This window comes from Stenella coeruleoalba, assembly GCF_951394435.1.
Source record: "Stenella coeruleoalba genome assembly, chromosome: X".
NCBI lineage: Eukaryota > Metazoa > Chordata > Mammalia > Artiodactyla > Delphinidae > Stenella > Stenella coeruleoalba.
The window spans coordinates 1,553,882-1,578,809 of NC_137152.1; the positions used below are offsets into that span (position 1 = coordinate 1,553,882).

General features: G+C 55.9%; 1 protein-coding gene across 4 annotated transcripts in view; it reads right to left on the reverse strand.

Annotated features, from left to right (window-relative positions):
- The window catches only part of ZBED1 (zinc finger BED-type containing 1), a gene marked incomplete at its 3' end in the record, with an annotated part of 76,051 nt that overhangs the window by 15,651 nt on the left and 35,472 nt on the right, over positions 1 to 24,928 (reverse strand). The window contains exons 1-2 of one of the 4 annotated variants that reach the window (XM_079910478.1): positions 17,718 to 17,854; positions 7,881 to 10,018 (exon numbers count right to left, since the gene is read on the reverse strand). In XM_079910478.1, the coding sequence (XP_079766604.1) occupies positions 7,881 to 9,980 (2,100 nt within the window). In that variant the 5' untranslated portion in view covers positions 9,981 to 10,018; positions 17,718 to 17,854. Of the gene's footprint in view, positions 1 to 7,880; positions 10,019 to 16,581; positions 17,251 to 17,717; positions 17,855 to 24,928 lie in introns of those variants that run through there. The other 3 variants (XM_079910480.1, XR_013825717.1, XM_079910479.1) reach the window with 3 other exon arrangements.

Sequence of the window (24,928 nt, forward strand, 5' to 3'; positions counted from 1 at the left end):
ATAAGTGATATATTTGTCTTTCTCTGACTTACTTCACTCAGTACGATCATCTCTAGGTCCATCCATGTTGCTGCATGATTTCAATGTTTATCTCATCTTTTTTTTTTTTTTTTTGGCCATGCCACGGGGCATACGGGATCTTAGTTGCCCAACCAGGGATCGAACCCGTGCCGCCTGAAGTGGAAGCACAGAGTCCTAACCCCTACACCACCAGGGAAGTCCCAACGTTCCTCTCATCTTAAAAAATATCTTCCCAGCAACCTCTAGACCAGCGTTTGACCGCAAAGCTGGGTCCACAGCCCAGCCACAGTGAGATAAAATTAGCCAGCACAAAGTATGAGTTTTCAGGCAACCGAGAGCCCTAACTAGCTTCCGCTGGGCATCGTCTGGAAGCAGGGACCCGGCCAGCTGGACCAGAGGAGCGTGCAAAAGGCATCAGCTCAGGCCAGCATGGTACCATCGCCTGGATGACGGCTCATCCTTGTGGCAGGAGGACCTGACGGCCGCCTCTCATGCTGGCGTGTTTCCACAGCTTGAGAAACCAGTGCAGGTGTCAGCCACGAAGCACGGCTGCTTCCACCAACAGCAGGGGGACAGGAAGAGCTGGGGCAGCTGACGGGCCCCACGGCTCTTCAGCCTCGTAATGTCACCTGCGTGGATCCTAAACCCCTCCTGCAGCGGCCACTAAACCCTGTGGCAACGCCCTCCAAACCGAGAAATACAAGAGGTCCATGGGACTTCCCTAGCGGTCCAGCGGTTAGGGCTCCACGCTTCCACTGCAGGGGGTACGGGTTCCACCCCTGGTCGGGGAACTAAGATCCCGCAAGCCGCGGAGCATGGCCAAAATTTTAAAAATAAATAATAAAATAATTTAAAAAAAAAATAAAAATAGTTATGCTAGAAGGGCCAACACCGGAGGAAAGAGCCATGTAGGGAGAAGCCCCAGGGATGCTAGGAGTAAATGCGGAAAGGGGGAGAGAAAACAGCCTCCACGTGGACCCGACGGAGGCCTTTCTAAGCAGGAGTCTTTTATGTGTGAGGATAAGCCCCACCCCCTCTGCGGGCTGGGTGAGGTAACAGGCAGTTTGAAGAGGCCCCCAGCCGCCCCTGAGCACGTGGGCGAGAGAGTCAGCTGGACCCAGGAGCTGTGCCCGCTGAGGCCTGCAGCCCTGGTCACGTCCTGCGGCACTCAGCTGCTCTACGTGCCAGGGCGGGCTGCACGATGAGTGAAGGTATGCATCAAGTTGGCTGGGCCACCAGGAGCCCAGAGAGCTGGGGCACCGTGATCTCTGCATGTGTCTGGGAGGGTGTTTCTGGACGAGACGAGCATTTGAACAGGTGGATGGAGGAAAGCAGGTGGCTCTCCCCAGGGAGGGTGGGCCCCGTCTAATCAGTTGACACTTGAATAGAACAGAAAGGCGGAGGGAGAATTCTCTGTCTCTCTGTCCTTGAGCTGGGATGTCCATCTCCTCCTGCCCTTGGACACCTGTGTGCCTGGTTCTCAGGCCTTTGGACTCGGACTGAACACGCCACTGGCTTTCCTGGGGCTCCAGATGGCAGACTGTGGCACTGCTTGGTCTCCCGAATTGTGTCGGTCAATTCCAATCAATCAATATACACATACCGATATAAAGATACAGATATATGTATTACACAGGGCTCTGCAGAGACACAGAACCAATACCTACATTTATCTATATCATCTATCTACCTATCATATGTCTATCATCTACATATCTATCATCTAGCTAGCTATTATCTACCTACCTATCATCTATCTATTATCTATCATCTATCCATCTACATAGATATTAGATATACCCCGTTGGTTCCGTTTCCCTGGAGAGTCCTGACTAATACTGGCTGCTATAACAAAGTAGCCCAGATAAGGTGGTTTCAACAACAGACACGTGCCTCTCACAGGCCTGGAGGCAGACCACAGCCAGGGCAGATGAGTTCCCAGCGAGGCTCTCCTCCTGGTTTGTACAGCTGCATACTTCTCACTTGGTGGAGAGAGAGCTCTGGTCTCTTCCTCTTCTATAAGGACACTAATCCCATCACGGGAACCCCACCCTCATGGCCTTATCTAACCCTAATCACCTCCCAAAGACCCCACTGCCTACCACCATCCCCTCGGGGGTCAGGGCTTCCACATACGAATTCCGGGGGGACACAAAGACTCGGTCTGCAACATGCTCCCGCCACCTCGCCCGGAGGTGTCCACACGAGAGGGGCAGAGGCAGAGGAGGAAAGGCAGGGCCGGGGGCTCCCTGCGTGGTCTCCCCCTGCGCTGCCAGCAGTACGGACCTGCCTTCCTGCACGTGCATCCTGCACCCACCATCCGCCCCCCCCCCCGACTGTGCATCTGCTCTTCCCTTCATCCACCTCCCCGTTCCCAACCCATCCCAACGCCTCGCCGGGGGGGTCAGGACAAGACCTGGGAGGGCCACTGCCAGCCCCTCCCAGGGGGTGTCCCTGCTGCCGCCAGACACGCACCAAGGCAGGCTCACCACGGGCTCGGGCACTACGCGTGCGCCACCTCCGCTGTCCCGGGCCGCGCTCCTTCGCGAGGCCATACACGGCGGGACAGCCCTGAACCAAGCTGACCACAGACCCAGGACTGGCCCCCGTGGCCTGGCGCGCGAGACCCCGGATGCCAGCGGGAAGGGAGGTGAGCCGGTCACTGCATCCCAGCGGCTGCACCTCCCCCGTGTCCTTCTGCCACCTGGAGACCGGCCATGTGGGCTTCACCGCCCACAGCCCAGGAACGGGCTCCTCCTTGGGGAGACCCCCCCACCCCAGGCAGGCCTGCAGCCACGGGGCCAGCTGCCCGGGCCCGAGAGGCATGGTGTAGCTCTCCGGCCAAGTGCGTGTGACGGGGGGAGGGCCACACCAGCCGCGGAGCCAGGGCACCACGCACTGAGGGCAGGGTGATGCTCCCCCAGCTCTCCTGGGTGAGGAGCTGGACATGCTGAGTCCTCAGAGGTTCCGGGAGGAGAGTGGACTGCAGGAATCCCACGGTTCCTGCCAGAGTGTCTTACGGAGCCGGGAAACGTGTTAAGCCATGACAGGCTGACCAACGACAGCTGTCCTTTAAGGAGGAGTGCGTCAACTCATTACATTTCCTGCAGGGAGAATGAAAGCTGCTCAACGCACCTTCAGTTTACCCATAAAAGTACAGGACGGACGGATGGATAAACAGAGACAGACGTTTACCCATAAAAGTACAGGATGGATGGATGGATGGATAAACAGAGACAGATAGATAGACAGATATGACAAACTGACAGGTAATAGAAAATACACAGATACGCAGATGATAAATAAAGAATAAGTGTATAGATGATAAATAAGATACACAGACAGACGATAGATACAGAGATGTATGACAAACTGATCATAGATACATAGATAAACACACAGATGATATAGACAACAGATACAGATAACAGGTTGATAGATAATAGACGGAAAATGGACAAGGGCACAGATGATAGATTACAGACGCAGAGATAATAAATAACACGGGCATAGATGCTAAAGATGCAGATGGGTGACGGACATGCAATAAATACACAGATGAATGATCACAGATGACAGACAGCAGAATATAAAAAAGAGGATATACACAGATAGGATATAAAAGTATAGATATATGTAAATATATATGCTTATGTTTACACACATATTTACATTATGTATTATACATATATATATATATAAATAGAATCAACTCCATCCAGGCATGGAATCACAAAGGTTAGTATGTATGTAACAAACTGGCCATCGACACAATGATCAGCTCCTACGCTGGACCATAAACCCCAATGCTGGCGTCCCCGGTGCTGTGCACGAGACGTGATCTTCCCAATGTCACCTACTCTCCAATCACTGCCTCATTTCCACGAAGATCCAGCCAGGATCCTCCTGGAAGCAAAAGCCCCGAGAGGACTCATCAAGTGTCATCTCCCAGGATACCCGCCGTCCGAGGGGAAATGCCTTTGCTGTGGACCCCACGTGACTAAAATCTCTCAGGAAAAGTCTTCTTTCAAGGACAGCTGCGGAGACCACCGGGTTCCATCCTTCTAACAGAGGAAGCGATGCTCGTCTCCCTAAGGAAACACTTCCTGAGGAATCCGCCCCTGCCTTGTGCCATCTGCCGTCTGCTAAAAGCCTATCCCATCTGGTCTCTCATCACCCAAAAAATTGAGGGAGTTTGGGTCAGTCGAGAAGGTGAACAAATTGGGCTGAAAACGAGAGGTGGGCAAAGCATCCCAACCTCGCTTCAGGCCAAAGGTCAAACCACTGAGCAGATATCCTAAGGGTGCTCCCAGAAAACCAGCACAAACAACCCCAGCAAAGAGGCCATGCGGAGCCCCCAGCCTCGGAGTCCCAGCCTGGGAAGCCGGGATGGGCCCAGGCAGCCGGGGGGACCCAGAGACCACGCAGGTTCCGGGAGGGCCCTGCGTCTGCAGGGCTGGCGCCCAGGCCAGGAACCCGGGTCTGCAGAGAGGAAGGGGGAGCCTGAACGGTCGGGATCTTGCCTTGAGCACGACAGGATATGGGGCTGGCTGTGTGCACTGCAGGGCCGGAGCAGAGGCCGGTGGGGCTGGAGGCTGAAGCCACCCAAGGCAAGCAGCCACTGTATCCCGCCCGCGCGGGGCTGCAGAGGACGAAGCCAGCGAAGTTCAGAGGAGAGTGGCCACGGGCCCCCAGCACGCAGAAGGAGGACCCCGAAGGCCTAGCCCTGGGCCTGCTAGCCGTGAGAGGCACAGAAGGGCTTGTGTTTCCAGGCAGAGCTGCAAACCCAGCCCCCCAGTGGCCAGAACAGCTGCAAAACATCCCACGCTGGGTCTTAATGCAGTACAATTTATAGGACGGGGACACACGGGGCTGCAGGTTCCCAAGGAGAAGAATTCTAGCTATGTGTCCGGGATTGGTCCAGACTGCACCCGGAAACCAGAAAGACGAATGTCCGAGGGCCGCGGTGCTTTCAGAAGCCTGTGATGGGCCCCAGGCCTTCGCTCAGAGGGCGGCCGAGACCCCGGGGTCACTCCAAACACACACTGAGGGGCCCGCCTCCCTGAGCCGGGATGAGAGCGGGACTCTGAAAGGAAACTGACTTTAGAGCAAGACCTGAGCGTGAAACACACACCATCTTGAGGAAGCAGAGTCCTGGGCCGACCCAGATAAGACACATCCTTAACGGTTAGGGGCTGTGTTTTTACGAGACATTCTAGATGCCAGCAACGATACTTTATCTAAGACACTGAAGGCCACGTTCCACTTAATGTTCGACGGAGAACGCTCTGCAAGTGTCAGGTTATCATGACTGAAAACTGGCCTGTTGAAACTCAAAATGTTTGTGCAGAAAAATTCTATGTTTGAATCCCCCTCCCCATGCCCCCAGGAACGGAGGCAACCCATAACGTGCAGAGGGAGAAAAATAACGACGGACGCCGACCTCCCAGTCTGTCTGTTTCTGGGGTACCTCGTTTTCTTAAAAGGAAGGAGAGAAAGGAAGGGAACGGGGAGAGAAAGGAGTCGATGGGAGAGAACCCAGATGCCCTAGCGATACATATGGCCCGAGGTCAGCACCCCAAAAGGCTCGGCTTTTTAAAATCATCCTCCCCACACCCAGTGCAAAGACAGCCCAGGGAACGAACGTGCAGAATTCCCACTCCCGTAGCAGGCTTCCCCGGCTGGCAGCTTTATTCACATAAACACACTGTGATACCAAAAGATCCAGAAACGCAACACACCCTTGATGTGATTCCCAGAGACCCCAGAACAAAGCACAGGGGCCTTCCTTCTTCCGCGTGGCTTGGAAAAGTCTCTTTAAACAAACAGAAATAAAGCCCTCTCTCGAGGTCGGAGGCTTTCCTGCAAGTGTGAAGCGTTACTCACGCACGTCAGACCGATCAACTAGGAGTCCGTTTATCGCTGGGGTTTCTTGAACAAGCGTCCGATTCCACAGCGTTAAATAAGGAAAAGTACAAGCCAGGAAGAGGGCCGGCAACCCCAGGGCTTAGGAAAAAACGTGAGAAACGCGCAGAGAGGCGGCTAGCTGGAGGGACACAAGTTTTCACGAGTGACAGAAAGCCAGGATTTTAAGAAATGGGGGGGGGGGGTCAGATGCAAAGCAGCCAACTACAGCCCGGGAGGTGGGATGTGCGTCTCTGCGGCTCTTTTCCCAGCCGGAGAGCAGAGCAGAGGGTCTGGAGACAGCGACGCTATCGCTTTCCTTCAAGGAGACGGCGCAGGGGACGCTGCTTTCCGACGCCTGATTTCCTAAACACGTTCACGGCTGGTGACATCAAGGTAAAAGACTGCCTTGGCCGGAGCCACAGGAAGTCCCCAGCCACGAACCTGGAGAAATGCCCTCCTTAAGCCCCCGGGATGCGGCTCGATGTTGGGGTCCTGGGAAAAGATTGCCGAGGGCTGAGATGGGGCATTTGTACCTCCCGACAAAACCTCCACCCGGACTTGGGCTGTTTTCAGGTGAGAATCAGAGATAAGACTGGTGTCGTTTTCTTTTTTGGGCCACATCGCGCAGCACGTGGCATCTTAGGGCTCCGACCAGCGATCGAACCCATTGCCGCCTACACTGAGAGCACGGAGTCCTAACCGCTGGACCAGCCAGGGAAGTCCAGGGGCTTTGCCTCTTAAAGAAAAGCAATTCGTTTAAAATAAGTAAAAAAATAAAAGTAGTTCTAAGTGTTAGAAACGGCCTTCCCGTTTCCCCAGGGGCGTAAGCAACCCACAAGGACCCCCAAAGATAAAATGATCCCTGGTACTATTTTTAACTCAATGCCCCCCACCCCCCATTGGTGTTTAAAAGAGAATGCAAGAGCCCTTTCCAGGAGTCAAATCTAAATCAGCCCTCCAGAGCCGGCCGTGGGCACGAGAGGGTCCTCCGTATTCAAAAGCAGCGTTTCCAAGGAGTGGGGACCGCCTTCTCTAGGTTCATCCCAAGAAAAGTGATTCTGGGGAAACCGGACCTCTGAAGCATCAGACTCACAGAAAACCCACCTCAAGACCCATGAGCTCCAGGGCTCACAAGGACTGTGAATTCAGGCAAGGGGAGAAAAAAGACTGATTCACGGCAGAAAACACACCACAACCAACACCTCTTTTCTGCTTTTTTTTTTTTATAAGCGGTTGCACTGCAGGCTCACTGTTAACATTTTCCACCAAACATAAAACTGGTGTCTCTTGAAAACAGGGCGTCTGGCGAGAGTGTCTCTCCCCGGCTAACCAGAGGCAAGGTTCCCACGTAAATGACAGTGTAAATAGGTTCCTTCACCAACCCACGGCTAACATCCGCGGATGGTGTCGGTGGAGGACACCCAGGGGTTTCATCCTCAGCTGCCCGTCGGTTTCAATCTTTCTCCGATTTACCCCAAACCGTCCCTCGCAGAGAACACGAATGCTGCAGGTATGGAATTATCTAGGAGGCAAAACATCCGTGCCGGCCGTGCTTCTGTCGCGGAGTTCAGCATTTGCAACCCTATCAGCGGACATCTAGGGCTTTGATAAGTCATTTCTTTCCCTTGTGTATCGACGCAAGGGGCCCCTCCAGAGAAAACGCTCATTTTCACCAGCTCTGGGCCACCCAAAGCCCGCCTCTGTCCTCTGGGCCGCCCGAAGCCCCCCACCTTTCCTTTGGGCCACCCAAAGCCCACCTCTCTCCTTTGGGGCAACCAAAGGCCGTCTCTGTCCTCTGGGCCGCCCGAAGCCCCACCAAAGGTCCATCTCTCTGTTTTGTGCATTTCCTCTGTCCCGGGCAGCGCGCCCACCGGCGGAGTCAGTACTGACAGCCAAGCATCCGACGAGAGGCGCCCACGCGCGGTCCCCTCCCCCCACCCTCCCCCGCCGCGCTACACGAAGCTGCCGTCCCTGAGGCCGAAGTAGCCGGCGTGGCCGGCGTCGCCCAGAGGGAACGCCTGCTCGTGGCCCAGGCCCCACTCGCCCTCGTCCTCATCCTCCAGCTCGGCCGCGGCGCCGCGCGCATTCTCGTACAGGAAGATCTGCTCGTGCACGTGCGCGGGGGCCAGGCGGTTCCGCTTGGCGCTGACGACGTTGGCCGAGGAGCCGAAGAGGCGCTCGGGGCAGACGCGCGTGGCAGCCACGGACCAGTACTTCTGCAGCACCCTGGGCAGCAGCGGGAAGAGCGCCAAGCGGTCGGACCACCACCTGAGGGGGTCCTCGTTGAGCCCCAGCACCTTCTGCGACTTGAAGTTGCTGAGCTCCTCCACCACCTGCGCGCGCCAGCCGTCCTGGTCCTCGACGCCTGCCGCGGGGCAGAAGATCTCGGCCAGCATGTCGTGGATGACGCTGGCGGGCGGCGGCGTGGCCGAGGGCGCCGGCTTCTTCACGGGGGGCTCCTCGGGCGGGGCGTACAGCTGGTCCCCGGGCGCGCGGTAGGCGCCGTCCTTGGCCTTGTCCAGGAGCCCCTTGGCCTCCTCCACCACCCTGTTCTCCACCTGCTGCCTCTCGAAGGTGGACAGGAAGGGCAGCCTCTTGTAGCGCGGGTCCAGGAAGGTGGCCACGTTGAGGAACATGTCGATCTCGGGCGTCTCCTGGTAGGTCTTGGCGAGCTCCTTGGCGATCACCTCCTTGGCCATGCTGATCTCCTTGGAGTCCGTCTCCTTGCTGTTGAGCGTGCTGTTGAGAAGCATGTGCAGCAGGGGCTTCACCATGCTGATGGTGGGGTACTTGGACCCGGACAGCATGTCGGCCACCTGCTTGAAGGGCTGCAGCAGGTCCACCAGGCCCTCGATGGTGGCCCACTCGGCGGCCTCCAGCAGGAGGTGGTGGTTGTTGCTGTCCTCCAGGAGGACCCCGGCGATGGCGAACTGCTGCTCCTTGAGGCGCTGCAGCATGGCCAGCGTGCTGCCCCACCAGCACACGCGGTTGCTGACCAGCATGCAGTGGGCGGCGTTCTGCTGCTTCTGCTTCTCGTACAGCATGTACATGGCCACGGTGGACTGCTGGAAGTACTCCACCAGCCTGCGGCAGCGGCCGAGCAGCGCGCCCAGCTTGGGCAGCCGGAAGGCCTGCTGGATGCCGGCGTCGAACGTGTGGCCCAGGCAGGGCATCTGCACCGCGATGTCCAGCAGCGAGCAGGCCTTGGCGATGTCCTTGCCACGGTCCGTGGTGGCGCTGAAGACCTTGGAGCTGACGCCCCACTCGATGAAGGCTTCGTACAGGACGCGCGTGATGGTCTCGGCCGCGTTGTCCTCCGGCACCTCGAAGGTCTTGAGGCAGCGGGAGCCCAGGAAGAGGCCGTGGGGGGCGGCGCGGCCCAGGAAGTGCGCGGCCAGCGTCACGTAGGTCCGATTCTGGCTCTCGCTGCGCCACAGGTCGGTGGAGATGCCGCACCACGCGGCCTCCGCCAGCTCCTTGAGGACCGCGTCGCGCACGGCGCCGTAGCGCTCGGGGATGGCCTTGCCGCAGAAGAACTTGCGGCTGGGCAGCTCGTAGCGCGGCTCGGCCGTCTTCAGCAGCACCTTGAACGTGGGCTCGTCCACGATGGACGCGGGATAGAGCCCCTCGCAGATGAGGCCCATGACAGCGGCCGTCAGTTCCTGCTGCCTGCGACCCTCGTGGCCGTGCGCCGCCGCCGCCGCCGCCGCCGCCTTGGCGGCCGGCGGCTCCTGCGCGCTCTGCTGCGCGGCCTCGGGCTTGAGCTTGGAGAAGGCGCTGGCGAAGGCCTCGCGCATCTGCTCCGTGTTGCTCTTGACAAACTCGCAGAACTCATCGGGGTGGTTCTTCTCCAGGTGGTAGGACAGATTGGAGGTGTTGCCCGAGTAGGCGATCTGGGCCATGCAGATGCGGCAGTAGATCTTCTTCCACTGCAGGATGCAGCCCTCGGCGTTCGTGTCGAAGCCGAAGTAGCGCCACACTTTGCTCTTGGCGCGCGGATGCGCCACCAGCTTGAGGTCGGTCTGCGCGCCCTCCAGGCTCTTGCCCTCCATTGCGCCACCCGGGCCGGGCCTCGCTCATTCGGGACGACCTGCCGAGAAGCAGCGAGACAAACACAGCGTGAGAAGAGACCCGGCTCCGGCCGGCGGGGAGCGGGGCTGCTCCGGAACCAAGGGCGCACGCAGAGGGTCCCCGGGGGCTGCCGCTCCGGCTCCTGGCTTTGGCACAGCAGAGGGGCCAGTCTGACAAGCCAGCGACTCTTCCGTCCAGGTGCGTCCGAAGACACGCGTTTTTTTATTGTTAGTTTGGGGATCGTCTTTGGACTCCCGATGACAGCTCTTTCCTCACCTGAGCTGCTTTACTCTGTCCTGTTCTAGGAAATCCAGGAGCCCCGACGCCAAGCAGGGGGGCTTGTTCTCCAGACGGAGGCCACGTTCCCAAGCGCCCCGCCAGCCCAAGACGACCCACCTCCCCAACCGAAAACCTGGTCGGCAAGCACGCGTGCCACACGCCACCATCAGATGAAAGAAGACGAAAACAGAGGGTCTCAAGTGGATATTAAGTTGTCAGAGTGGCATTAAATACGAGCTTTTTCTAATTTTATGTTTTGAAATGATGCCTTTTTGACCACAATGAGATCTCACCTCACACACACACACACCCCCCCAGCGGAATGGGTTTCATCAAAAAGAACACAAATAACAAATGCTGGTGAGGGTGTGGAGAAAAGGCAACCCTCCTACACCATTGGTGGGGATGTGAACTGCTGCAGCCACTATGGAGAACAGGATGGAGGTTCCTTAAAAAACTAAAAATAGAGATGCTGTATGATTCAGCAATCCCACTCCTGGATATTTATCTGAAAGAAACAAAACCACTCATTAGAAAAAAGATCCATGCACCCCCATGTTCACAGCACCACTATTCACAACAGCCACGACATGGAAGCAACCTAAACGGCCATCGTCCATGGACAGAGGGATGGATATAGAAGATGCGGTGCATATATACAGTGGAATACGACTCAGCCATAAAAAAGGATGAAGTCATGCCATTTGCAGCCACATGGATGGGCTTGGAGATTATTATGTTTAATGAAATAAGTCAGACAGAGAAAGACAAATACTGTATGGTATCAGTTATCTGTGGAATCCAAAAAAAAATTTTTTTTTAAACTCGTGAATATAACAGAAAAGAAGCAAACTCACAGATATACAGAACAAATTACTGGTTACCAGTGGGGAGAAGGAAGGGAGAGGGGCAATATAGGGGAAGGGGATTGAGAAGAACGAACTATAATACTCGGTATAAAATAAATAAGATACAAGAATATATAGTACAACACAGGAAATACAGCCAATATTTTATAATGACTATAAAGGGAGTATAACCTTGAAAAACTGTGAGTCACTATGCTGTACACCTGAAACTTATATAATATTGTACATTAACTTATATCAATTAAAGAAAGTTAAAAATATTACTTTCTGTACTGCACATGCTCCAGCTGTTTTGTTTTGTTTTTTAATCTATCTATCTATCTATCTTGGCTGCGTCAGGTCTTAGTTGAGGCATGCGGGATCTAGTTCCCCGACCAGGGATCGAACCCGGGCCCCCTGCATTGGGAGCGCGGAGTCTAACCCACTGGACCACCAGGGATGTCCCTCTATTTTTCTCCTAGGTGCATCTGGCATCAGGAACCAGATTGGGGCGATAATGGATTTCTCAATCCCTGGAACTTCTCAGAATGCCCACCGTGGGCACTCACACCTGGGCACAGAGACACCTACGAGCTGTGGTGCAGCATTGCCCGGCTGTCAGTGGGGAAGACGACCTTAAGGCCAGGTCCCCGGGTTCCCACTGTTGGTGATGCCCACACATTCGGCTTCCCGGAGCTGCCAATCAGGGCCAGGACACCCAAAAGGGCAGCTGAGTTTTCTTAAAAGCTGGCTGTTACTCACAGACGTAGAAAACGAACTAGTGGTCACCAAAGTGGAAAGGTGGGGAGGGATAAATTAGGAGTTTGGGATGAACAGATACACACTACTATATATAAAATAGATAAACAACAGGGTCCTACTGTATAGCACAGGGAACTACATTCAATAGCTTGTAATGGCCTATAATGGAAAAGAATCTGAATATATATGTATAATTGACTCACTGTACTGTACACCTGAAGCTAACACAATATTGTAAATCAAGTATGCTTCAATAAAAGAGAAACTTTTGGGCTTCCCCGGTGGCACAGTGGTTGAGAATCTGCCTGCCGATGCAGGGGACACGGGTTCGAGCCCTGGTCTGGGAAGATCCCACATGCCGCGGAGCAACTAGGCCCGTGAGCCACAACTACTGAGCCTGCGCGTCTGGAGCCTGTGCTCCGCCACAAGAGAGGCCACGGCAGTGAGAGGCCCGCGCACCGCGATGAAGAGGGGCCCCCGCTCGCCGCAACTAGAGAAAGCCCTCGCACAGAAACGAAGACCCAACACAGAAAAAATAAATTAATTAATAAAACTCCTACCCCTAACATCTTCAAAAAAACAGAAAAAAAAGAAATAGCAGAAAATTTCGAATTAGGCATGAGCATGAATTTAAAAACAAAAGAGAAACTTTTAATAATCATAAACAAATATACATACATATGCCGAGACACAGGGAGAAAAAGACACGCTTTGAGAGCATGAATGTTAGTTTTATTACTTATTTGATTTCCTCAAATGATGTCCATGGAACAGACTTCCCCCTGAAATGGGTTAAGTCTGCAAGCTTTCAACCCCCTGTACAGCACTCAGGGGGTTAAATCACAAAGTGCACCAACCAGGCGTTTTCTGAGTGTGGGGCGTATGTTCAAAGCCAAAACCCAGTAACCACGACAGTGGTTTGAATAGCGGCCCCACTCCCCAAATTCACGTCCCCCCAAAACCTGAGAATGGGACCTTATGTGGAAACAGGGTCTTTGCAGAGGTGATGAAGGGGAGGGTCTGAGATGAGGTCCTCCTGGATGAGGGTGGCCCTACATCCAATGACAGGGTCCTTACAAGACACAGGAGAGGGGAGACACAGACACAGAGGAGAAGCCCCGGGAAGACAGAGGCAGAGATGGGAGGGACGCGGCCACAAGCCCAGGGATGCCTGGAGCCCCCAGAAGCTGGAAGAGGCAGGAAGGACCCTCCCCTGGAGCCTCCGGAGGGAGCGCGGCCCTGGGACACCTCGACGTCGGGTTTCTGGTCTTCATAAAGAGACAGGATGAACTTCCATGATTTTAAGTACTTTGTTACAGCCGCCCCTGCACGCTCTGCTGATGAGAACAAAACTATAAAAGCTATGAGTGGTAACATGACCCCTGGTGCTGGGCGCCCTGCGGTCAAAAGGGCCCACCCGAGGCTTTCAGGGAGAGGTCACACTTGGGGGGGCTGATTTAAGGGGCACGTCGGTAGCCAGGGATGGGGCAGAAGGATGTACTGCTCAGGGGTGAGGCCCAAAGTCTCCAGGACAGGGGGAGGGGATCCGATACAGCCAGGACTTTCACAAAGAGGAAACCCCCAAACCGCACATCCTACAGCCAAGCCAGGATGGGGCACCTGAGCGTGGGAAAGGTGGTCCCCAAAAGCGATGGGAACTGCACAGCGGGCACGACACCTGGGCTCTGGAATATGAGCTGCCCCATCCCGCGTGGGCCACGCAGTTCAGTTTTCTCAGATCCGACTACACCTGGATGATGACGATGAATTACTGCTGTGATCTGGCTGAAGGAGTCCAGCGCCATCCTGGCGCAAACTTTGGCCCACAAAGCAGGACGCATCCCTGACACAGTGACAAGCTAAGGAGGCACCGCCCGTAGGGCCTCCCCCTGCGGCATCACCTCCTTCGGGCCAATGATGTCAGAACCTCCAAGGAGGTGACACACGGTAGGAGGGTTCTGAGCACATACGCTGAAGGCGGCTGCACAAAGCCACCCTCCACTGTCCGGAGGGCAAGGTCTACATCTCCCGTCAGAGTCAGGAATCAAGGTTTTGTCAAAGCACCCTCTCCACAGGGTCCTTCTTACAGGGCGGCCTGAGCATCTCTGGGGGGGACCATCGCCACGACACTGCCAGGGACGTGGCGAGGTCCTGCCTTTTCTCACATCAGAGACACCAGCCAGATCTTCCCAATCGGCTTCACCAACACAAGGGACATGTCACAAGACACAGGATGAAGCCACCAAGTGGAGAACCAGCTGCATTCTTCCCAGTCGGTACTTCAGGAAACTGGCAAGAACCAGAAACAGGGCCACTCTCCCTGATTTTTGTTTGTTTGTGTTGGAGATTATAGTTATTTTTCACTGGGAAAAAATGTTACTGGGAATAACATGTAAGTGACTTGTTATGTTACTTGAAATATATGTTGTAAATTTCTGTTTCAAATTTCTGTTCATCTTTTTTTTCATTTCAAATAAATTTAAATTTAATTAACATGTAAGTGAATAGGATCCATATGGATAAGTCAAAGCCACACAAACAAAAGCTCTTTGGGGCTTCCCTGGAGGTCCAGTGGTTAAGACTCCACGCTTCCAAGGCAGGGGGCACGGGTTCGACCCCTGGTCAGGAAACTAGGATCCCACATGCTGCGTGGGACAGCCGAAAAGTAAAAATTTAGAAATTTATTTTAAAAAAAGCTCTTTGTGGGGGGGGCGGGAGGGGAGTACTTATTTTTTTTTAAGAGTCAAAAATTCCTAAGATCATGAAAACTGTGGTTTCACCTCCCTGGATCCACAACCCCCAACCGTTCATATGTACACAACACCAACGAGAAATAACGTCCTCTTTATCAGTTTCTAAAAAACCCTGCAGTTTGAACACCAGGATCCACCCTAAAATAGCTTCATAAGTGGGCCAGCTGACATCTTTTGGGGGTGTCAGCCCATCAGCAGAAGTCCATTTCCAGACCTACCTCCTATGTCCAACAGAATTCTTAAGGGAAATGTCCGTGTGGTATCAGAACATCCCTGTAAAACACATCTGGATGACTTTCTCTCCCTTTCAAACCTGATGCATCAGAGACATTTAATTTGTAACAGACAATCGCCATAGAGAATCTGGAAATCGGGGTCTGTTACAGGAAGTTTTCATTGGCTTACACACGTCTCTATCAAGGCACAACCTGCAACGATCATGAGTCTGTAATGATCTTGTTCACGGAGAGCGCATTTGAAGGTTACATTCAGGGGCGGGTTACCTTTTCAGCATCTTCCTTCACCTTTTCATAGAATCCAGGTGAACTCACACCACACGCCTGTCCCCCACCGGATAAAATGTGCAGGACCACCCACAGTTGCAAAGCGACAGTCATAAATGTGAGACAGCTGCCTTTTATCTAAGGAGTCCCAGTAAAAGTTATGTAACTGCATGAAACACATGCAGTGTGCACAAACAACTCATCAAAGCGCTGAGACGATCTACAGACGGATTCTCTAGACGCTGAAGATCTGACATGCGAATATTAGCCAACTCGTAACCAAGGTACTTGTAAATCTGAGGCATGACCTGACCGCTCACGGTGGGTTAGCGAAGAACTTTCACAACACCAAATGCACTTCAATAATCACCGCTGGGCTTTGTCGTTATCCGTTTAGAATATATAAATAAGAGACTATTTCCGTATCAACTATTTTATACTGTGCACATTTTATATTTATATTTATATAGACTTATATAGACTTTATATAGACTTTATATAGATTTATATAGACTTTATATAGACTTATATAGACTTTATTTATATAGACTTTATATAGATTTATATTTATATAGACTATATAAGTTATTTTTTTAAAAAAAGAAAACATCTGATGTTTAAGAACAACAAAGCCCAGCTACTCTCCATGTGAACGGGGCCTCTGGTTACTGTTTATTTAGCTCCATACCGGGGCAAAGTTCAATGTCTCCTCCCCCGCCAAGGTGAAGTCCAGTTAGGGGCAAATAAAAAATGGGTCCAAAAGCAGAGGAACAGTGCCACTTGGGACACCGGCCACCACCTGGCACATGGGACGGATGTTCGTTCACTCCTCCGCCCAGACCTAAAATGATTTCTAACCCCACAGACCACGTGGCTCGCACACAGCAAGCCCAGCAAGTCCATCTTTGGATGAAACAACCCTCTGCAAAAGCCGGAATAAGGATGCCCTCGGCGGACACATGGCCTCATGGCTGGTTTGCCTTTCCACAACTTTATTTTTTTTCTCAATCAGTCAACAGGTGGAAACCACAGGGCAAGCCCTCAGGTTGGATGCACCTCCAACACGTTTCCGAGGCACGCATTTTGGGGTGCTGCTGCGATAACACCGACAAGTCTAAATTCCATCCTCAACGTGTCTTTTCTGCGAGCGGCTAAACGGGCTCCCAGGCGAGACAGCCAGACGCGTCCGGGAGCAAAACTGCTCGGAGCGGTGCGCCCCACAACCTGGGGCCATTTGGGGCAACCTGGGACAGCTTTCCATACGTCTTCACTGTGTACAAGCCAGTCCTGATCTCAAAGGTGACTATGCGGACCCCACCCCCGAGCCCCAGGTACTGGCTGGGGTCTTACCCTCTGTTCATTTCTGATTGCTCTCAATGTGGTTTTTTTTATATAAAAAATACCGAAATCCAGCTTATCAGAAAACCAAATGCTCACCTCACATAAACCTGGAAGATGTATTTCCCTTTGATGGAGGCCTGGGAGGGTGGAGCTCATATAAAAATATCTACTCCTGGTCGGAGCTGCAGGTTTGCAAAGTGCGGCCCCGGCAGCGCCCCTGCCGTCGGGGAGTGGAGCGATTCTCAAGTATTTTCACAGCCAAAGTCACATGTTCTTTGCCTTTTTTTCACCCCCGCGTCTCAGGGGTGTTGCCCAGACGCTGCTGGGGGTGCCAGGTCAATAGGGCGGAAACACGGGTGAAACTGAGACTCCATCTATCCCCTTAGGCCACACAGTAGAGAGACCGGCCACAAGGTGACACGGCGCCACTCTTCCCACCGAATACTTTGTTTTAGAAAGTAGTCATCTGTCACCTAAAAATACAATGTCATGTATGCTCGCGTAGCCTAGGGTGAGTGTGATCTCCTGCAAATTAGGGCAGACAGAGATTCCTACAGGTTCCCCCGTTTTACGTCCTGAGCACGCCGCTGCGACCAGACACAGCCCCAGACGGATCGCCGCCACCCCCCGCTCCCCGGAGGTCCCCAACGTGCGTGAAGAGCGCGAACGGGTCCCCGGAGAGTTTGGGACCAGAGACGCCGCGGAGGTCGCGGGGGCCAGAGGAACAAGGTGCCCCAGAACGGAAGCCCCTCCCTCCAGGCCTCGCCGCGCCCCCGAGCGCGCCCGGCGTCCCCCACCCACCGCGGGGAGGCCCGTCCTACCTGACCCTGCGCGCGGCCGGGCTCTCGAGCGCCCCCTCCTTCGCCCCGGCCGCGGGGCTGCGGGGCGCGCGGGACCCCGGGGACCCCGGCCCGCAGTGCGCGGGGGGAGCGGACCCCCGGGCCGACCCCGGCCCGGGATGCGCGGAGCGGGGGAGGGGCGCGTGGGGACGGCGCACCTCCCTCCCCCCCGCGGCCGCCCGGCCCTGCTTCCGGGAGCGCCCGGCGCGGCGCGCCATGGCCGGCGGCCGGGGTCAAGGGCACGCGGGGCCCCGCCGCGCCCCTCCCCCGCTCGCCCCCCACCCCGGGGGTCCCGGCCGAGCGAGGGGCGCGACCGCGGCCGGGCGCCGCCGCCGCCGCGAGCCCCCCGCCCGCCCCTGGCGCCTCCGCCCCCGCCCGCCGCCGGCCGCTGACCTGGTTCCGCGAAGCCCGGGAGGCGGCGGCGCAGCAGCTGCGCCACGACCACCGCCGCGCCCACCGCGTACACTCGCAGGGCCGCCCGCGCCGCAGACAAAAGCGACATGGCTGCCCGGCCGCCGCTTCCGCGCCGCCCGCGGGACTCAGAGCCCCGCCGGACGGCGGAAACGCGCCCGCGCCGGCCCGCCCCCCGCGCCCACGCGCCCGCCCCGAACCCCGCCCGGACCCCGCCTGGACCCCAGGACGCCGCCTGACCCGGGGCGCCGGACCCCGGACCCCCGACCCCGGCCCGGAACAGGCACTCCCGCCCGCACCGCGGACCCCTCCCGGCTGACGACCTCCGCCCGGACCCCGGGACTCTGCCTGACGCCGGGGTCCCGGACCCCAACCCGGACCAAGGACCCCAGGGACCCCCCCCGACCCCAGAGACCCAGACCAAGGATACCAGGGACCACCCCCCCGACCCCAGGGACCCCCGCCCAGACCGAGGACCCCAGGGACCCCCCCGACCCCAGGGACCCCCGCCCGGACCAGGGGCCCCTCCCTGCCTGGATCCTGGGACCCCTCCTGACCCCGGACCCCCGCTCAGACCACAGACCCCGCCCAGATCCCCAGGACCCCTGCCTGGCTGCAGGACCCCCACCCAGATGTGGACCCAACCCAGACCTTGGACTCCTGCCCGGGACCCCCAATCCGGCCCTCGGACCACAAGAGCCCCCTTGGACCTCAGACCCTCCATTGAGACCGCGGACTCCCGCTAGGCTATTGCCCACCTCCACAACAGAACCCCAGGCCCCCCAGACAGGATCATGGACTCCCACGTGAATCCCTCCTGGAACGTGGAACCCCCCGCCCAGACTTCCACCTGACCCCCGCTAGAACCACAGACCCTGCCCAGATCACAGCTAGGACCCTCCCTCCCCACACTTCCCCAACCCAGACCCCCAGTAAGACCCCACACAGACTCCTATCCAGAACCTTATAGAAACCCTAAACCTGGCAACCCCAGACCCTACAGGGACCTTAATACCCACCAGAACCCTGGACCACATCCATATCCCCCCAATTCGGACACCTACTGGACAGCACCCCTCATACACACACCAGCAGAGACCTCCTCCCCCACCACCACCATCAGCGCCCGCCAGCACCCGGGACCAAGGATCTCAACCCCAGCCCCACCAGGATTCCTGTCCCTGCTAGGACCCAGGATCCCACACTCCACAACCCTCTGTAACTGTGACCCCCACACCTGGACTCTGGGTCTCCCCCCATCGCCATAGGAAGTGAACCCAGCTGGTCTGACTTGGGGGGTCACCCCAACGTGCAGGCTGCCCCCTCCACTCAGGCCACCTGGAGATGTTCAGCATACAGACCTCTTCGGTGCAATCCGAGGCTCGGTTAGGAGGGTCCTTCCGGTCTTTGTGACCCTCTGTCCTACAGATGAGAAAACCGAGGCCAGGAAGCCTTCCCAGCATCCCTGGCAAGACCATGGTATCAGCTGCCCCTCTTGGCCAGGTGCACCCAGGTGTGCCAGGCATGCCCAGGTGTGCCCAGAACAGAGCATCAGGGAAGTCCTCCATAGCTGCCACCCTCCAGGGGTTCCCGCAAGAGCCCCAGGTGTGGCCACAGTGACAGAATAAGAAGGACCTAGAAGCAGGTGGAGCCCAGGGAACAGTGGGGGCGTGGACCTGTCCCTGGGTGTTTGTCCAGAAAGAAAGGCCCGTTGCCAGGCATGTTATCTGTGGGGGCACAGCAATGCCAGCTGACGCCTCCTGTCCTCTTGCCCAGTCTCCCCGAAGCGTGTGTTTTAACGTGGTTTCTGGAGCGGTGAATGGAGGGGCTGGGGTCGTCACCAGGTGCTTCCAGCCACGGCCCCCAGCTCAGAGAGCCTGGAACTCATTAGAATGTTGATGCTGCAAACGCACTTGACTTTTATGGCACCTGTAATAAGTCACCCCACGTGGAGCAGCTCAAACACACACCAACATAGGATCTCACTGCCCTGTAGGTGAGAAGTCTCGCCTGTGGGTCTCCTCTCAAGGTCTGACAAGGTCAAAATCGAGATGTCTACCCACTGGGCTCCCAAGGGAGTGGATCCGGACGAGCCTGTCTCCAAGCTCATTTGGGTGAACAGCAGAATCTAGTTCCTTGTGGTTGTAGGGCTGAAGTCCCCGCCTCTCCGCTGGTGGTCAGTGGGGGGGAGGGTAGGATCCTGTCTCTGGTCTGAGCAGGTGTCACCTAGATCCCACCCTCAGCATCTCTTCACCTTCCCGTCTGTCACATCTCTCCCGCTCCAGCCAAAGTTCTCTGCTTGTGAGGGTTCATGGGATTAGAATGGAGCAGGGACCAGGTTAATCTGGGATCATCTCCCTATTTTTGGGTCCATACCTTAATTACATTTGTAAGGTCCTTTGTGCCATATAAAGTTCCAGGGGATTCTGGCTTGGACACCTTTGGGAGGTATCCTTGGTCTCCTCCACCATGCTTGACAAATCCCCGTCCCTTCAAGGATTTTAGGACTCCACCACTGAAGGTAGGTTCACCTGGGCCAGAAGAGGAGGGACAACTCCAGGTGAGGGGCAGGACATCCCCCTGGAAAAGAAGGTTAGGCAGAATGGGGCCCCCTAGTAGAGGCCCAGGAAGCAGGGCGAGAGCAGCCATCTGGTTGACCCAGAGGCCAACATCTACCATCAGGCACCCCTGGCACAGTACAAGGTGCTCATTATATCTGGGGTCCTTTTGAACGTCTCTTAAAATTGGGGGGTGGGGGGAAGACTATAATAATAATAATGAATAAATATAAATAACGCATGCAGCATGGAAAATAAGTTTTCTACTAGAACTGTCTTAAAATATAAATTTTAATATATCTTACGGAAGCCGCAAAGGCGACCACAGCATGGCCCCGAGGAAGTCAGATCCTGAAGCATCATGGGTGATCAGTTCCTAGAGGCCCCTGACCCTAGAGAAGGGGGCTTCAGCGATGCTGGCCACACACTAAACCACAGCAACGCGGGCCCTCAGGGAACTCTGTGTTGGTGAAGAGCCTCTTTGTGGTCAAAGGTCACCCTCCCTACGACAGCCCCTGGTAATTCAGTGGCTCCCTCCCACCTGAGTCTCCTTGTAATCAGGCAGCCCCCGTGGCAGCTCCTCTGCCACACCAGGTACATGGGCCACACCAGCCACTTCTGTTTCATTCCTCTCCTATCCCTGGTGTTAACACTGTTATCGTGCAAATTGTATTCCCTACGAATAACCAATAACCGTGGGCTCCGCCAGTGCAAACTGTGCTATTGTAATTCACTAGGATGCCTGGTTTTTTGTTTTTTGTTTTTGTTTGTTCGGTTGCGCCGGGTCTTAGTTGCGGCAGGCGGGCTCCTTAGTTGCGGCAGGCGGGCTCCTTAGTTGCAGCATGCGGGCTCCTTAGTTGTGGCATGCAAACTGTTAGTTGTGGCATGCATGTGGGATGCCGTTCCCTGACCAGGGATCAAGCCCGCGCCCCCTGCATTGGGAGCACAGAGTCTCAACCACTGTGCCACCAGGGAAGTCCCAGGAGCCTCAAAGCTGGGAGAGAGGCTAGAACAGGTTCTCCTTCAGACCCCCCAGGAGGAACCAGCCCTGCCCACACCTTGATCTCAGACTTTTGGCCTCCAGAACTGTAAGAGGATACATTTCTGTTGTTTAAGCTCCCCAGTTTGGGGTACTTGGTTACGAAAGCCCTCAGAACCTAACATAGGTGCTGAAGAAAACCATTTCCTCCTTAAAGGGACCCCCCAGCCACAGTTCTCAGCCCTCAAATCCTGACACTTCAGGGGATAGTCAGACCCCTCGAGCCCTGTGGTCACCCTACTATGTGTTCAGACCTTGAGATTCTATAACCTAGACGTGGATCCATCACTATCATCACGGAGCCCAAACCTCCTCCAGGCTCTGGGGGTCCAGCTTTCTTGGGGTGTCAGGGGGTCCCGAGTTCAGTGCCCGGCAGAAGGCGGAGAAATAGGCAAGTGGCCTGAGCTCCTGGAAGGCGGGACGCCCCATGACTCTGTATCCAGCACGACAGGAAGCTGTGACACGCGCTTTGAACACTTGGTCGATGCAACCTTTACACACGAGACCGGTTTCTTCCTACCTCACCTCCCTCCTGAACGATGCGGCAGGAGTCGATGGGTTAGGGACTTCCCCGGCGGTCCCATGGTTAAGACTCCGCACTTCCACTGCAGGGGGCCCAGGTTGGATCCCTGGTCCTGGAACTAAGATCCGGCATGCCACGCGGGGCAGCCAAAATACCTAAATAAAGAGCTGATGGGCTATTTAGCAACTGAACTATGGTGCGTTTGCCTGCGTGTGCGCGCGTGCCCGTGCGTGAGTGTCGGCGCGCGTGCACCTCGCTCGGAGGAGTCCTGCCCCAGGGGGTTGGGGGAATGGCCTCACTCATGCTACCCTGCACTGCCCACGTGAGACGTACACTCACAGCCTGTGGAGGAGAACAGCCCACTGGGGCCGCACGGGGCTGCCCCCGAGGCCAGGGTGAACCCCAGAGGCAGGCTTTCTAGTCACGAGGGTCTGAGGGGACCCTGGGAGGGTGGGATGGGCTCGTGTGAATAACTCCACGAGCGGACGGGAGCTCAGCTGACTACGGAGGGATGAACCGGCACCGAGCGTGGTCCCCCTGCTCAGGAGGGGGCTGGCTGGGGGCAATGAAAGGGAGATGCTGAGCAGCGAGGCCAGTGTGCCCGCAGGCCCTTCGAGGGCCCCCTGGTTCCCCCCAGACGCCAAGGAAGCACATCACATTGGCCTTAATTTTCGTCATGGCGGCACAGTATGATCGGGAGCGTGGGATGTGGTGGTGTGGGAGGAAGGGGGATCCCAGTGCTTCACTGAGTGTGCAGACCAGGCGGGACCCTACACAGATGCCGCCGTGCGCAGGGCGCATCCATAGGGGTGTTTTTCCCTGAGTCTGCGGAGACTCATTTAACGCCTGCATCCTGGAGGTGTGCTCCAGACCTGCCAGCGATCACACACACACACACACCCCCCAAGAAAGACCCAAACCCTGGGCACTCACTAAAAAGGCAGACTCCCAGAAAACATTACATACCTCCCGAGTCAGAATCCACTGGAGAATTGTTAAAGAGAAAACAGAGAAAGACCCGGAAGTTTGGAGAGAAAGCTGGTGTGGATGCCAAGGTGTGCCCTGTTTCGTTTTCACTGCGTGTGGGGGGGGGCGGGGGGGGGGGCGGGGGGGGCGGGGGGGGGCATGGGTGTTTATAGGTTTGCTTTTGCATCCTTATTATGCATCGTGTGAGGGAGTTCTCACTGCGATGGAATAAAGTGCTTATAAAATCGTTTAGCCCATCCACAGATGGTGGATACACAGCACGGGGCCCGCGCACACAGCGGGATACGCCTCAGCCGTGAAAAGGAGCGAAGCCCTGACACAGGCTACAGCGTGGATGGACCTTGAACACACGATGCTCAGTGAGAGAAGCAGACCCAGAAGGACACACGGTGTGTGATTCCGGAACAGGCAAATCCACAGAGACAGAAAGTGGATTCGTGGTTACCAGGGGATGGGGAGTGACTGCTCATGGGGTTGGGGGGGGGGTCTCCTTTTGGGGGGATGAGAATATTCTGGAACCAGAGAGAGGTGGTGGTTGCACACATGTCGCCATCTCGAAATCAAGGTTGGGCGCGGGGCTGCATTTTTATTCTGCGTCGGCCCTGCCAGTTCTACAGCAGAAAATGTTCAGGGCCAGAGTCATCAAGACACCGAGAGTGGACTTTCTGCAAGCAATTGGGGTTCTCATTATTTCCCTTCATGAGTCAAATAATAATAATAATGCCATAGACGAAAGAAATACACGTCAACTATGAACGCATTCAAGAAGGAAAATGGCTCATCCGCTTTAGTAGCAAGAGGGGAAGCTCCAGGAGGTGTTCTCAGAGCAGCGTATCTCAACCCCAGGACGGAAACCGAGTGGGGCCCGCTGGGGCTCCGGGGCACAGAGGCCTTCTTCTCCTTCCTTTCTTATAGGCAAGACTCCAGCCTCCGAGACTTTCCCAGAGTTCCCAAAGGGCGGATGCGGAACCGTTGCTAATCAAGTCCCTGCACACCGGAGACCCTGCACACGCCCTGATCTTATCAGCAACCCCACCCTTGAACGATTGCTATAAACGCATCAAATCCTCCCAAGGTGGGATACCTAGTTTTTCGAGGGCAGGAGCCCGCTGTGCCCCGCTCTGTCTGGCAAAGCAAGAAAGCTCTCCTTTTCTACTTCGCCCCTCCAAGATGCAATTCGGCACCGGTGCAGAGTAGAAGCTGAGCTTTCAGCATCACCACCGATGGCCTTCGGGGATAAAGATCCCTTTGCTGCAGCGGTGCAGCCCCGTAAAAGGTCGAGCAGCACCTGGGGCGGGGGCGGGGGAAGCTTCTGGGGAGGCCCAGAAAGGGATCCCTGTGCTCTTTTTGTGTTTTCCCACATCCTCAAAGTTTCCAGTCCACATGGACAATCTTCTTTGGGACCCAGGTGTGCAGGAAAGAATTAACTCTGCTCAAAGCCAGGTCTGGCCTTGTCTCCCGGGCTCCTGGGAGGTCACCTCTGAGCCCCTGGATGTCCTGCGTGATAAGAGTATATGTGCTTTGCCTGGGGCCTGGGCCACGACCGACAGTCTGTGCTCCAGAGTGATTTAGGACGGGGGCCTTGGGGCGTGCAGTGTCAGCTCGACCTTGGAGGAGATGGAGACCAAAGGCAGTCCTTCAAGCAGTCCACCATGCTGGTTGGCAAGAGCCGGAAGTGAGCACACACCCTCGGTGGGAGGGGAGAGCCCTGCCCGTTACTCTGCTGGGACGGGCACCTGCAGGCTTACACCTGGTCTCTCCTGGACACTGCCCCACGCACCACTTCCCTCAGCCGATTTTACGCTGCGCCCTTTCCCTGTAACGAACCGAACCGTAACAATGACATCGGCAGCCTGGCAGAGTTCTCTGGGCCCACATGGTGAACGATGGACCCTGAGGGTGGTCCCGGGGGCCCACAAGTTACAGCTGGCGCTGGAAGTGAGGGTGGTCTTGGGGGTGTCACACCAGGGATGTGCAATGATATTCCAAGGGCCCAGGCAGTCCACGTTATGCTTTGTGAGTTGCCTTTGCACAGAATGGGAGGAGGGAAGAGAAAGGCTTGGGGGTGTTACCCAAAACCTGGGCT